At 41.7% G+C, this 15824-nt stretch overlaps 1 protein-coding gene across 2 annotated transcripts in view; it reads right to left on the bottom strand.

Annotated features, from left to right (window-relative positions):
• Positions 1-15824, bottom strand: part of si:ch211-269e2.1 (cohesin subunit SA-2) — a 73204-nt gene that overhangs the window by 21255 nt on the left and 36125 nt on the right. For both annotated transcript variants that reach the window (XM_062061708.1, XM_062061709.1), the window contains exons 24-30: positions 14335-14427; positions 14098-14272; positions 10233-10372; positions 8359-8460; positions 8137-8294; positions 7939-8067; positions 7702-7877 (exon numbers count right to left, since the gene is read on the bottom strand). In XM_062061708.1, the coding sequence (XP_061917692.1) occupies positions 7702-7877; positions 7939-8067; positions 8137-8294; positions 8359-8460; positions 10233-10372; positions 14098-14272; positions 14335-14427 (973 nt within the window). The remainder of the gene's footprint in view (positions 1-7701; positions 7878-7938; positions 8068-8136; positions 8295-8358; positions 8461-10232; positions 10373-14097; positions 14273-14334; positions 14428-15824) is intronic.

Genomic DNA, 15824 nt, shown 5'->3' with positions numbered 1-15824 from the left:
GAATGTATGTCCATCCACATACACACCCACAAACTTGAATGTATGTCCATCCACATACACACCCACAAACCTGAATGTATGTCCATCCACATACACACCCACAAACTTGAATGTATGTCCATCCACATACACACCCACAAACCTGAATGTATGTCCATCCACATACACACCCACAAACTTGAATGTATGTCCATCCACATACACACCCACAAACTTGAATGTATGTCCATCCACATACACACCCACAAACCTGAATGTATGTCCATCCACATACACACCCACAAACTTGAATGTATGTCCATCCACATACACACCCACAAACTTGAATGTATGTCCATCCACATACACACCCACAAACCTGAATGTATGTCCATCCACATACACACCCACAAACTTGAATGTATGTCCATCCACATACACACCCACAAACTTGAATGTATGTCCATTCACATACACACCCACAAACTTGAATGTATGTCCATTCACATACACCCCCACATTAATGTATGTCCATCCACATACACACCCACATGAATGTATGTCCATCCACATACACACCCACAAACCTGAATGTATGTCCATCCACATACACACCCACAAACTTGAATGTATGTCCATCCACATACACACCCACATGAATGTATGTCCATCCACATACACACCCACAAACTTGAATGTATGTCCATTCACATACACACCCACAAACTTGAATGTATGTCCATTCACATACACCCCCACATTAATGTATGTCCATCCACATACACACCCACATGAATGTATGTCCATTCACATACACACCCACAAACTTGAATGTATGTCCATCCACATACACACCCACATTAATGTATGTCCATCCACATACACCCCCACATGAATGTATGTCCATTCACATACACACCCACATTAATGTATGTCCATCCACATACACACCCACATGAATGTATGTCCATTCACATACACACCCACATTAATGTATGTCCATCCACATACACACCCACATGAATGTATGTCCATCCACATACACACCCACATGAATGTATGTCCATCCACATAGTATGTCCATCCACATACACCCCCACATGAATGTATGTCCATCCACATACACCCCCACATGAATGTATGTCCATCCACATACACGCCCACATGAATGTATGTCCATCCACATCCACACCCACATTAATGTATGTCCATCCACATACACACCCACATTAATGTATGTCCATCCACATACACCCCCACATGAATGTATGTCCATCCACATACACACCCACATGAATGTATGTCCATCCACATACACACCCACATGAATGTATGTCCATCCACATCCACACCCACATGAATGTATGTCCATCCACATACACACCCACATTAATGTATGTCCATTCACATACACCCCCACATGAATGTATGTCCATCCACATACACCCCCACATTAATGTATGTCCATCCACATACACACCCACATTAATGTATGTCCATCCACATACACACCCACAAACTTGAATGTATGTCCATCCACATACACACCCACAAACTTGAATGTATGTCCATCCACATACACACCCACAAACTTGAATGTATGTCCATCCACATACACACCCACAAACTTGAATGTATGTCCATCCACATCCACACCCACATTAATGTATGTCCATCCACATCCACACCCACATTAATGTATGTCCATCCACATACACACCCACATTAATGTATGTCCATCCACATACACCCCCACATGAATGTATGTCCATCCACATACACACCCACATGAATGTATGTCCATCCACATACACACCCACATGAATGTATGTCCATCCACATACACCCCCACATGAATGTATGTCCATCCACATACACACCCACATGAATGTATGTCCATCCACATAGTATGTCCATCCACATACACCCCCACATGAATGTATGTCCATCCACATACACCCCCACATGAATGTATGTCCATCCACATACACGCCCACATGAATGTATGTCCATCCACATACACACCCACATTAATGTATGTCCATCCACATACACACCCACAAACTTGAATGTATGTCCATCCACATACACACCCACAAACTTGAATGTATGTCCATCCACATACACACCCACATTAATGTATGTCCATCCACATACACACCCACATGAATGTATGTCCATCCACATACACACCCACATTAATGTATGTCCATCCACATACACACCCACAAACTTGAATGTATGTCCATTCACATACACACCCACATGAATGTATATCCATCCACATACACACCCACATGAATGTATGTCCATCCACATACACCCCCACATGAATGTATGTCCATCCACATACACCCCCACATGAATGTATGTCCATCCACATACACACCCACATGAATGTATGTCCATCCACATACACCCCCACATGAATGTATGTCCATCCACATACACACCCACATGAATGTATGTCCATCCACATACACACCCACATGAATGTATGTCCATCCACATAGTATGTCCATCCACATACACCCCCACATGAATGTATGTCCATCCACATACACCCCCACATGAATGTATGTCCATCCACATACACGCCCACATGAATGTATGTCCATCCACATACACACCCACATTAATGTATGTCCATCCACATACACACCCACAAACTTGAATGTATGTCCATCCACATACACACCCACATGAATGTATGTCCATCCACATACACACCCACATTAATGTATGTCCATCCACATACACACCCACATGAATGTATGTCCATCCACATACACCCCCACATTAATGTATGTCCATCCACATACACACCCACAAACTTGAATGTATGTCCATTCACATACACACCCACATGAATGTATATCCATTCACATACACACCCACATGAATGTATATCCATTCACATACACCCCCACATCAATCAATCAATGTTTATTTATATAGCCCTAAATCACAAGTGTCTCAAAGGGCTGCACAAGCCACAACGACATCCTCGGTACAGAGCCCACATGAATGTATGTCCATTCACATACCCACCCACATTAATGTATGTCCATCCGCATACACACCCACATGAATGTATGTCCATCCGCATACACACCCACATGAATGTATGTCCATCCGCATACACACCCACATGAATGTATGTCCATCCGCATACACACCCACATGAATGTTTGTCCATCCGCATACACACCCACATGAATGTATGTCCATCCGCATACACACCCACATGAATGTATGTCCATCCGCATACACACCCACATGAATGTATGTCCATCCGCATACACACCCACATGAATGTTTGTCCATCCGCATACACACCCACATGAATGTATGTCCATCCGCATACACACCCACATGAATGTATGTCCATCCGCATACACACCCACATGAATGTATGTCCATCCGCATACACACCCACATGAATGTTTGTCCATCCACATACACACCCACATGAATGTATGTCCATCCACATACACACCCACATGAATGTATGTCCATCCACATACACACCCACATTAATGTATGTCCATCCACATACACACCCACATGAATGTATGTCCATCCACATACACACCCACATGAATGTTTGTCCATCCACATACACACCCACATGAATGTATGTCCATCCACATCCACACCCACATGAATGTATGTCCATCCACATACACACCCACATGAATGTTTGTCCATCCACATACACACCCACATGAATGTATGTCCATCCACATACACACCCACATGAATGTATGTCCATCCACATACACACCCACATTAATGTATGTCCATCCACATACACACCCACATTAATGTATGTCCATTCACATACACACCCACATTAATGTATGTCCATCCACATACACACCCACATTAATGTATGTCCATCCACATACACACCCACATTAATGTATGTCCATCCACATCCACACCCACATTAATGTATGTCCATCCACATACACACCCACATTAATGTATGTCCATCCACATACACACCCACATTAATGTATGTCCATCCACATCCACACCCACATTAATGTATGTCCATCCACATACACCCCCACATGAATGTATGTCCATTCACATACACACCCACATTAATGTATGTCCATCCACATACACCCCCACATGAATGTATGTCCATCCACATACACACCCACATTAATGTATGTCCATCCACATCCACACCCACATGAATGTATGTCCATCCACATACACACCCACATGAATGTATGTCCATCCACATACACACCCACATTAATGTATGTCCATCCACATACACACCCACATTAATGTATGTCCATCCACATACACACCCACATTAATGTATGTCCATCCACATCCACACCCACATTAATGTATGTCCATCCACATACACCCCCACATGAATGTATGTCCATTCACATACACACCCACATTAATGTATGTCCATCCACATACACCCCCACATGAATGTATGTCCATCCACATACACACCCACATTAATGTATGTCCATCCACATCCACACCCACATGAATGTATGTCCATCCACATCCACACCCACATGAATGTATGTCCATCCACATCCACACCCACATTAATGTATGTCCATCCACATACACCCCCACATGAATGTATGTCCATCCACATCCACACCCACATGAATGTATGTCCATCCACATCCACACCCACATTAATGTATGTCCATCCACATCCACACCCACATTAATGTATGTCCATCCACATACACACCCACATTAATGTATGTCCATCCACATACACACCCACATGAATGTATGTCCATCCACATCCACACCCACATGAATGTATGTCCATCCACATCCACACCCACATGAATGTATGTCCATCCACAACATGGGGGCGGCGTGGCGAAGTTGGTAGAGTGGCTGTGCCAGCAATCGGAGTGTTGCTGGTTACTGGGGTTCAATTCCCACCTTCTACCTTCCTAGTCATGTCCGTTGTGTCCTTGGGCAAGACACTTCACCCTTTGCCTCTGATGGCTGCTGGTTAGCGCCTTGCATGGCAGCTCCCGCCATCAGTGTGTGAATGTGTGTGTGAATGGGTAAATGTGGAAATACTGTCAAAGCGCTTTGAGTACCTTGAAGGTAGAAAAGCGCTATACAAGTACAACCCATTTATCATTTATTTATTATCCACACCCACATGAATGTATGTCCATCCACATCCACACCCACATGAATGTATGTCCATCCACATCCACACCCACATTAATGTATGTCCATCCACATCCACACCCACATTAATGTATGTCCATCCACATCCACACCCACATTAATGTATGTCCATCCACATCCACACCCACATTAATGCATGTCCATCCACATACACACCCACATTAATGTATGTCCATCCACATACACCCCCACATGAATGTATGTCCATCCACATACACACCCACATGAATGTATGTCCATCCACATCCACACCCACATGAATGTATGTCCATCCACATCCACACCCACATTAATGTATGTCCATTCACATACACCCCCACATGAATGTATGTCCATCCACATACACCCCCACATTAATGTATGTCCATCCACATACACACCCACATTAATGTATGTCCATCCACATACACACCCACAAACTTGAATGTATGTCCATCCACATACACACCCACAAACTTGAATGTATATCCATCCACATACACACCCACAAACTTGAATGTATGTCCATCCACATACACACCCACAAACTTGAATGTATGTCCATCCACATACACACCCACAAACTTGAATGTATGTCCATCCACATACACACCCACAAACTTGAATGTATGTCCATCCACATACACACCCACAAACCTGAATGTATGTCCATCCACATACACACCCACAAACTTGAATGTATGTCCATCCACATACACACCCACAAACCTGAATGTATGTCCATCCACATACACACCCACAAACTTGAATGTATGTCCATCCACATACACACCCACAAACTTGAATGTATGTCCATCCACATACACACCCACAAACCTGAATGTATGTCCATCCACATACACACCCACAAACTTGAATGTATGTCCATCCACATACACACCCACAAACTTGAATGTATGTCCATCCACATACACACCCACAAACCTGAATGTATGTCCATCCACATACACACCCACAAACTTGAATGTATGTCCATCCACATACACACCCACAAACTTGAATGTATGTCCATTCACATACACACCCACAAACTTGAATGTATGTCCATTCACATACACCCCCACATTAATGTATGTCCATCCACATACACACCCACATGAATGTATGTCCATCCACATACACACCCACAAACCTGAATGTATGTCCATCCACATACACACCCACAAACTTGAATGTATGTCCATCCACATACACACCCACATGAATGTATGTCCATCCACATACACACCCACAAACTTGAATGTATGTCCATTCACATACACACCCACAAACTTGAATGTATGTCCATTCACATACACCCCCACATTAATGTATGTCCATCCACATACACACCCACATGAATGTATGTCCATTCACATACACACCCACAAACTTGAATGTATGTCCATCCACATACACACCCACATTAATGTATGTCCATCCACATACACCCCCACATGAATGTATGTCCATTCACATACACACCCACATTAATGTATGTCCATCCACATACACACCCACATGAATGTATGTCCATTCACATACACACCCACATTAATGTATGTCCATCCACATACACACCCACAAACTTGAATGTATGTCCATTCACATACACACCCACATGAATGTGTATCCATTCACATACACCCCCACATGAATGTATGTCCATTCACATACACACCCACATTAATGTATATACACACCCACATTAATGTATGTCCATCCACATACACACCCACAAACTTGAATGTATGTCCATCCACATACACACCCACAAACTTGAATGTATGTCCATTCACATACCCACCCACATTAATGTATGTCCATCCACATACACACCCACATGAATGTATGTCCATTCACATACACACCCACAAAGTTGAATGTATGTCCATCCACATACACACCCACAAACTTGAATGTATGTCCATCCACATACACACCCACAAACTTGAATGTATGTCCATTCACATACACACCCACATTAATGTATGTCCATCCACATACACACCCACAAACTTGAATGTATGTCCATTCACATACACACCCACATTAATGTATGTCCATCCACATACACACCCACAAACTTGAATGTATGTCCATTCACATACACACCCACATTAATGTATGTCCATTCACATATAGTACACACGCACACACTTGAATTTCTGTCCATTCCCATACACACTTACACACACTAATGTCTGTCCATTTGCATACACACATGAATACCATTCGCATACCCACACATTTGAATGAATGTATATCCATTCACACACACAAACGTCTATCCAATCACATACACACATTTGAATGTCTGGCCATTTACTGTACATGAATGTCCATTCACGTATAAACAGTACCATTTAAATATCTGGAGCCAATGACTACTGAATGAGGATGAACTGCTACTGTCCATAAGGTAAACATCTCTTTGTCCATTCACATTAAATGTTAACAACTGTCCATCCAATCGTGTACACTCGCTTTAATCAGCGAGCACATGGTTGTGTTAGCGAGCGAGCGCGGTACCTTGTTTGTTCTTGGACAAGGCGGCGCGTCCCGTCTGCTTCCTGTCCGAGCTGCCGTGGGAGGCGGCCTCCTCCACGTCAGCCAATAGGGACGCCCGGTAGAAGAGCAGCGGCTGCCAGCGCTCTTCTCTGAGGTCCACCAAGTGCTCGCAGGTGTGCTTGTGCAGGTAGGACAGCCTGCACACAAACATCAACATGTCTCACTCAGGTCCACGCCTTGCAGCCTCGCAGTACTCACAAGGTCCTCTTGTCTGGTTTCAGCAGCTTGCTGGAGAACTCGGCCAGCACGCTCAGGTAGGACAGGTGCGCTGGTGTGGAACCTTCCGGGGTCTGGACAAAGTCCTGGAACACAAACTCGATGCCGCTCCTGCACAAAGTAGAGGACACTTCAGTCCCCAAGACCCACAAAACAAGAAGACGGGGACACCGGGTGGACCTGTGGATGAGGACGACACACTCCCGGAACTTGACGAGGTCACTGAAGCTGACGGCGAAGCGTCTCGCTAGCTCCTTGATGCCACTGAAGGTCTGGACTCTCTGATGCGGGCGAGGCGTCACGCCGCTCTCCTGCTCCCGTTTAAGACGCTCAAACAGCTGGCGAGGACAAAGACAACAATTGGTGGGTGTTGTTGACAGGAAGTCAAGTGTGAAAGTTTACCTGCTGCAGAGAAAGCACTAAAGTACGAGCGCTCTCGATCTTGTCCATCTGTCTGCTGGAGTACATGGTCTCCTTGATGATGTCCCCGAACTCATTGTGGTACTGAAGACAACACAACACTCATCAAGTACAATAAACACTTCAAGGCAAACGATCTAAAAAAAAAAAAAGAAAAACAATCCAGGTAATACAAACCCCGTTTCCATATGAGTTGGGAAATTGTGTTAGATGTAAATATAAACGGAATACAATGATTTGCAAATCCTTTTCAAGCCATATTCAGTTGAATGCACTACGAAGACAACATATTTGATGTTCAAACTCATAAACTTTATTTATTCTTTGCAAATAATAATTAACTTAGAATTTCATGGCTGCAACATGTGCCAAAGTAGTTGGGAAAGGGCATGTTCACCACTGTGTTACATGACCTTTCCTTTTAACAACACTCAGTAAAGGTTTGGGAACTGAGGAGACACATTTTTGAAGCTTCTCAGGTGGAATTCTTTCCCATTCTTGCTTGATGTACAGCTTAAGTTGTTCAACAGTCCGGGGGTCTCCCTTGTGCTATTTTAGGCTCCACACATTTTCAATGGGAGACAGGTCTGGACTACAGGCAGGCCAGTCTAGTACCCGCACTCTTTTACTATGAAGCCACGTTGATGTAACACGTGGCTTGGCATTGTCTTGCTGAAATAAGCAGGGGCGTCCATGGTAACGTTGCTTGGATGGCAACATATGTTGCTCCAAAACCTGTATGTACCTTTCAGCATTAATGGTGCCTTCACAGATGTGTAAGTTACCCATGTCTTGGGCACTAATACACCGCCATACCATCACACATGCTGGCTTTTACACTTTGCGCCTAGAACAATCCGGATGGTTCTTTTCCTCTTTTGTCCGGAGGACACGACGTCCACAGTTTCCAAAAACAATTTGAAATGTGGACTCGTAAGACCACAGAACACTTTTCCACTTTGTATCAGTCCATCTTAGATGAGCTCAGGCCCAGCGAAGCCGACGGCGTTTCTGGGTGTTGTTGATAAACGGTTTTCGCCTTGCATAGGAGAGTTTTAACTTGCACTTACAGATGTAGCGACCAACTGTAGTTACTGACAGTGGGTTTCTGAAGTGTTCCTGAGCCCATGTGGTGATATCCTTTACACACTGATGTCGCTTGTTGATGCAGTACAGCCTGAGGGATGGAAGGTCACGGGCTTAGCTGCTTACGTGCAGTGATTTCTCCAGATTCTCTGAACCCTTTGATGATATTACGGAGCGTAGATGGTGAAATCCCTAAATTCCTTGCAATAGCTGGTTGAGAAAGGTTGTTCTTAAACTGTTCAACAATTTGCTCACACATTTGTTGACAAAGTGGTGACCCTCGCCCCATCCTTGTTTGTGAATGACTGAGCATTTCATGGAATCTACTTTTATACCCAATCATGGCACCCACCTGTTCCCAATTTGCCTGTTCACCTGTGGGATGTTCCAAATAAGTGTTTGATGAGCATTCCTCAACTTTATCAGTATTTATTGCCACCTTTCCCAACTTCTTTGTCACGTGTTGCTGGCATCAAATTCTAAAGTTAATGATTATTTGCAAAAAAAAAATGTTTGTATCAGTTTGAACATCAAATATGTTGTCTTTGTAGCATATTCAACTGAATATGGCTTGAAAAGGATTTGCAAATCATTGTATTCCGTTTATATTTACATCTAACACAATTTCCCAACTTATATGGAAACGGCGTTTGTAATATTCATCATCATCAACTGGGTTCTGAAGAAAGTGTGTGAAGATGTTACTGTCTTGGATGTGTCGGATGAAGACTTTGTTAGCAGAAGGGTGCCGGCGAGGACAAGTTGGCTACCTCGGCGTAGTGTGCGAAGACGTCTGCCGCCATGCTGATCTCCAGCACGCCGCGTACGACGAGCTTGCAGTAGGCGGCCAGCGTGCTTCTCCTGGCGTGAAGCTCCTGCATCCTGTCCTCCGTACCGAGCTCCTCGGAGACTGACAAAAGAACAAAGAGGTGAGCGGCGTGTCGAGACCGTAGAAGGTGAACAAAAGAGACGTTGTTAAGGTTTGATGTGTTGGCCTCTGGCTGATCTCTGGGCCAAGAACAAGCGGCCATAAAAGACAAAAGTGTAAAGCCAATATAATCCACTCTTTCAACTTTTCTTTGGTTTCCACTTGAGCTCATTTTCTGCCATATTTGGAAGTTCAGCCAACTCAACATCTCACCTTTTTAGATATTTTATAAACACACATGTCTTAAAATGTAGGATGAAGGGATGTGATACATCCTTTTACTACTAGTTGTGTGCCTTCAATAACAGCGAGAGAGCTATATTTTTTTGGACACACTGATCCTGAAAGCCGGCCAAACTATTGGCACACAGTTGGAGGTGTTTGTGTCAGTGAGGGACAGGAAGACAAACTACTGGCCATCATGGACTATCCTGCCCACCCACTCCACCTGACAACTGAGGGACAGTGGAGTTCATACTCCAACAGGCTCCTTCAGCTTCCTTCCCACAGTGTTCCATTCAAGAACTCCTTCATTCCGCACTCCATCCAGCTGTATAATCACTCGCCATGCAGCAATAGATGAAGTCTAGTACCTGACACCTGACATGATAGCTACTTCTCTTCTTTATAATGTCTATTTTCTGCTGGATTTACTCTCTATTTTATGCTGCAGCTGTTACATATACTGTAATATTGTACATGGTCATTGTTATATATTGTATATATCAGGGGTCACCAACCTTTTTGAAACCAAGAGCTACTTCTTGGGTACTGATTAATGCAAAGGGCTACCAGTTTGATACACACTTAAATAAATTGCCAGAAATAGCCAATTTGCTCAATTTACCTTTAACTCTATGTTGTTATTAATAATTAATTATATTTATCTTTGTGGAAACACTGATCATCTTAATGATTTCTCACAATAAATATATATAGAAACAGATAAATATCCATATGCAACACTTTATTTTTATATTTTCTCTAAGTGCACATTTTTCAAATTGAACATTTTCAAATGATCACTTCTAAGACAGTCTTGTGAAATCACAATATCCCATTTTAACTAGCTAGCCACTAACATTTTTTTTACAAATCATGAATTACTTTGCACCATGTTTGTACAAATAATAACTCATGTAAAATACAAAAGTCAACTCTCAAATTTTTAAATAAATCATGTCACATTTTGAACTGGACACCAAATCTGTTATCTGTTTCTTTGTCAGTTAGTGAAGACCAAGTCTTTAAAATATTTTCTTGGATTTTCAAATTCTATTTGAGTTTTGTCTCTCCTAGAATTAAAAATGTCGAGCAAAGCGAGACCCGCTTGCTAGTAAATAAATAAAATTTAAAAAATAGAGGCAGCTCACTGGTAAGTGCTGCTATTTGAGCTATTTTTAGAACAGGCCCGCGGGCTACTCATCTGGTCCTTACGGGCTACCTGGTGCCCGCGGGCACCGCGTTGGTGACCCCTGGTATATATGATATAAACATAATATATCAGTATATATCCTATGCTGTACATATATTATGTAAATATTACGTATATGTTATATTTTTATATTGCTTTTAGTCTATTTTATACCTGCATTGTCCTTTCCATCTTTTGTAACTGAGCTACTGTGTGGAACAATTATCCTTGTGGATCATTAAAATGTGTCTATAAGTCTAATGTCGCCCTCTGCTGTTCAGGCAGAGTACACACCAGTACAATTGAGGCAAGTTTCACTACTTTTCTTCCTACTTTATGTGAATGCTGAAAAGCAGCATACAAACTTCTACATTTCCCACATTTCTCAACACAATTGAACGGTTCAAAGGTCAAAATGCTCCTTGATCCTACTAGTAAACTGCTAGCATACTAATGTTAGCATGCTTTTAAACACCTCCAGGCAACTTCAACCCTAAACTAACACCCTCCCTTCCACATCCTACCTCCCCGGATTGTAAATAATCAAATGTAGATACTTTTTCTTATGCTTTCTGATCTCTCTCTCTGTGTCCACTACTTGCTGTACATATCCTACCAAGTCAGTCCTACACTGCCAATGTCCATTTCTCTGATGATGCAATTGTTGATGACTGAAGTGTTGATATCAACCAAACCTAACCCCCCCCCCCTCCACATCCCGGATTGTAAATAATGTCAATAATTCAATGTATATACTCTGATGATTATCTTGTGTGATGACTGTATTATGATGATAGTATATATCTATCAGTGGACCCCGACTTAAACAAGTTGAAAAACTTATTGGGGTGTTACCATTTAGTGGTCAATTGTACGGAATTTGTACTGTACTGTGTAATCTACTAATAAAAGTCTCAATCAATCAACAAATGTTACACTTGTACGTACGCACTAGAGTCATATAACTTGTTACATCACACATGCTATCTATAAATTAATTTTACACTTTTTTAGTTAAGTTCGCAGCCATAAACCTTAGTCACATAACTCAGTACATGACACATGTTAACTGATGTAACTTTTGGTGCTAATTTTGCAGCTGTATGCCTGAGTCATGTAACCTGATACTTGGCACATGCTAACTTTTTTGGCTAATTTGACACTTTTTTTAGCTAATTTCGCAACTGCACACCTTAGATTCAAGTTACTTGGTACGCGACATATGCTAAGATTAGCGTGCTAACTCTTTTTTTTGCCAATTTTGCCGTCGTACACAGAGTCATGCAACTTGGTACTTGACACGTTAAATGCTGGCATGCCAACTTTTTTTTTTTTGCTAGTTTTGCGTACCGTATTATTCGGAGTATAAGTCGCTCCGGAGTATAAGTCGCACCGGCCGAAAATGCATAATAAAGAAGGAAAAAAACATCTAAGTCGCATTTTTGGGGGAAATGTATTTGATAAAATCCAACACCAAGAATAGACATTTGAAAGGCAATTTCAAATGTCTAAAGAATAGTGAACAACAGGCTGAATAAGTGTACGTTATATGAGGCATAAATAACCAACTGAGAAGGTGCCTGGTATGTTAACGTAACATATTATGGTAAGAGTCATTCAAATAACTATAACATATAGAACATGCTATACGTTTACCAAACAATCTGTCACTCCTAATCGCTAAATCCCATGAAATCTTATACGTCTAGTCTCTTACGTGAATGACATCAATAATATTATTTGATATTTTACGCTAATGTGTTAATCATTTCACACATAAGTCGCTCCTGAGTATAAGTCGCACCCCCGGCCAAACTATGAAAAAAACTGCGACTTATAGTCCGAAAAATACAGTACTTGACATATGCCAATTGGTACTTGAAACATGCTTACTTTTAGCGTGCTAAAACTTCACCTTATTTTGCAGCTGTACGCCTTAAGAGACGTATAACTTGGTGCATGTCGCATTCTAACTGTTGTCATGCTAACATTAGCATTTCAGTTTGATTTGCGCGTATTGGCACAGCCTGCGCACATACAGCATTCACATGTAATTTCTCCAAAAATTGCATATTGTAGTTACTCTTATTATTAAGACATAATGAAGTGTTGGAAATTATGCCCCTAATTCTGTTTTTCATCCTGTTTTATAATGTTTTTTTATTTAAGCTGCAACATTTTAATACAAACCATGTTCATATTATGATTTTGAGAGAAGGTATAATTTATCAAATAAAAAAAAATGTCAACAATGGACAGAAAAGTGCTGTTCATGTCTAAGAACTATTGTCACCTTTTCTCTCCTCGTCAGAGTCTCTCCCCACAAAGACGTTCTTGCGCACAAAGCTCAACAGCGCCACCTGCAGCTTGGGGGTGGGCGTGTAAGGCAGGGGGCCCCAGGAGGTGGGATCCCACACGTGGTGCTGGTACGAGTGAGCGGTCAGGATGTCGCAGACGCCCAGGAAGGCCTAAGAGGAACAAATGTCTTTAGATTTTCAGAATAAGAGGAAAGTTGTACTTCCTGTCTGACCTGCTGCCTCACGCTGTGGTCTGAGTGGGACAGACAACGATGACTTGTCTCGCTGACGACGCGCAACTGGACTCTCTGAGTCACAGCTTTGTCCTAAAATACACAATACAACGTTTACAAATTTCAGAAAGTCTAATTCATTTAATTCATTAAGAGCTGCGATTTGTTTTTAAGCACTGCATGATTATAATTAAAAAACCCTTTAAATTAAATGGTATGAAGATCTACCGTGATTAGGGAATCAAAGAGAGGCACAGGATTTAATCATATTTATACTTTTTACATTACTAAATTTGTTATGGTATGCCAATAAAGTTCCCTGCATCCTTGTATGGATATTTAATATACAGGAGAATGTTAAATAATTTGCTATTTCAATACTTGGTAAATCCATCCATCCATCCATCTTCTTCCGCTTATCCGAGGTCGGGTCGCGGGGGCAGCAGCTTAAGCATGGAAGCCCAGACTTCCCTACTTAAGCCGCTTGGTCCAGCTCTTCCCGGGGGATCCCGAGGCGTTCCCAGGCCAGCCGGGAGACATAGTCTTCCCAACATGTCCTGGGTCTTCCCCGTGGCCTCCTACCGGTCGGACGATCCCTAAACACCTCCCAAGGGAGGCGTTCAGGTGGCATCCTTGCTCATAGGAAGACGTGTTGGTGGGATTGAGGAGGTCTTTGAAGTATTCCCTCCACCGATCCACAACATTTGCAGTCGAGGTGAGCAGAACACCATCCTCACCATACACGGTGTTGACAGTGCACTGCTTCCCCTTCCCGAGGCGGCGGATGGTGGTCCAGAATCGCTTCGAAGCCGTCCGGAAGTCGTTTTCCATGGCTTCCCTGAACTCCTCCCATGTCCGAGCTTGAACTCCAACATGCAGGCTTTGAGCAGATTACTTGGTAAATCCTTTATATTAATTTATTACCAATTGTTTTTGTTATTATCTGTAAAATATTTTTTTTTTAATTTAAAGAATTAGTTTTTAAACACATAATTACTCATAAAATACATTAACCTTACTCAATTATTATAGGCTTGTATCTCAATAGTGTGATTATTTTCAATAACAATCACATTTAAAACCATGCAAATGATTCATTATAATGTTTTTTATATTTAATATTTTTAAAAAGGATTTCAAGTCAGACTAATTTTAGTTATTTTATGAATTAATCAATGTAAATATTACAATAACATTTAATCTATTATATTGACCATAGTACCCATCCATCCTTTTACTACCGATTGTCCCTCTCTGGGTCGTGGGGGGACTGGGGGCTATTCCAGCTGCATGACCGTGGTATTAAAATATAAAATTTGATTTATTTACATTATTATTAAAATATTTTGATACTAATATTAAAAGATTAAATTAGATGTATTTACATAATTATATTTACTAACATAAGTATTATTATTAAATATTTAATACTACGGTCAATATGAAATTATTACAATTTCTACAATTCATTGTTTGTTTTTATACATACA

Source organism: Entelurus aequoreus, linkage group LG10 (genome assembly GCF_033978785.1).
Source record: "Entelurus aequoreus isolate RoL-2023_Sb linkage group LG10, RoL_Eaeq_v1.1, whole genome shotgun sequence".
Taxonomy (NCBI): Eukaryota; Metazoa; Chordata; class Actinopteri; order Syngnathiformes; family Syngnathidae; genus Entelurus; species Entelurus aequoreus.
This window is presented reverse-complemented; position numbering and strand designations above follow the sequence as displayed.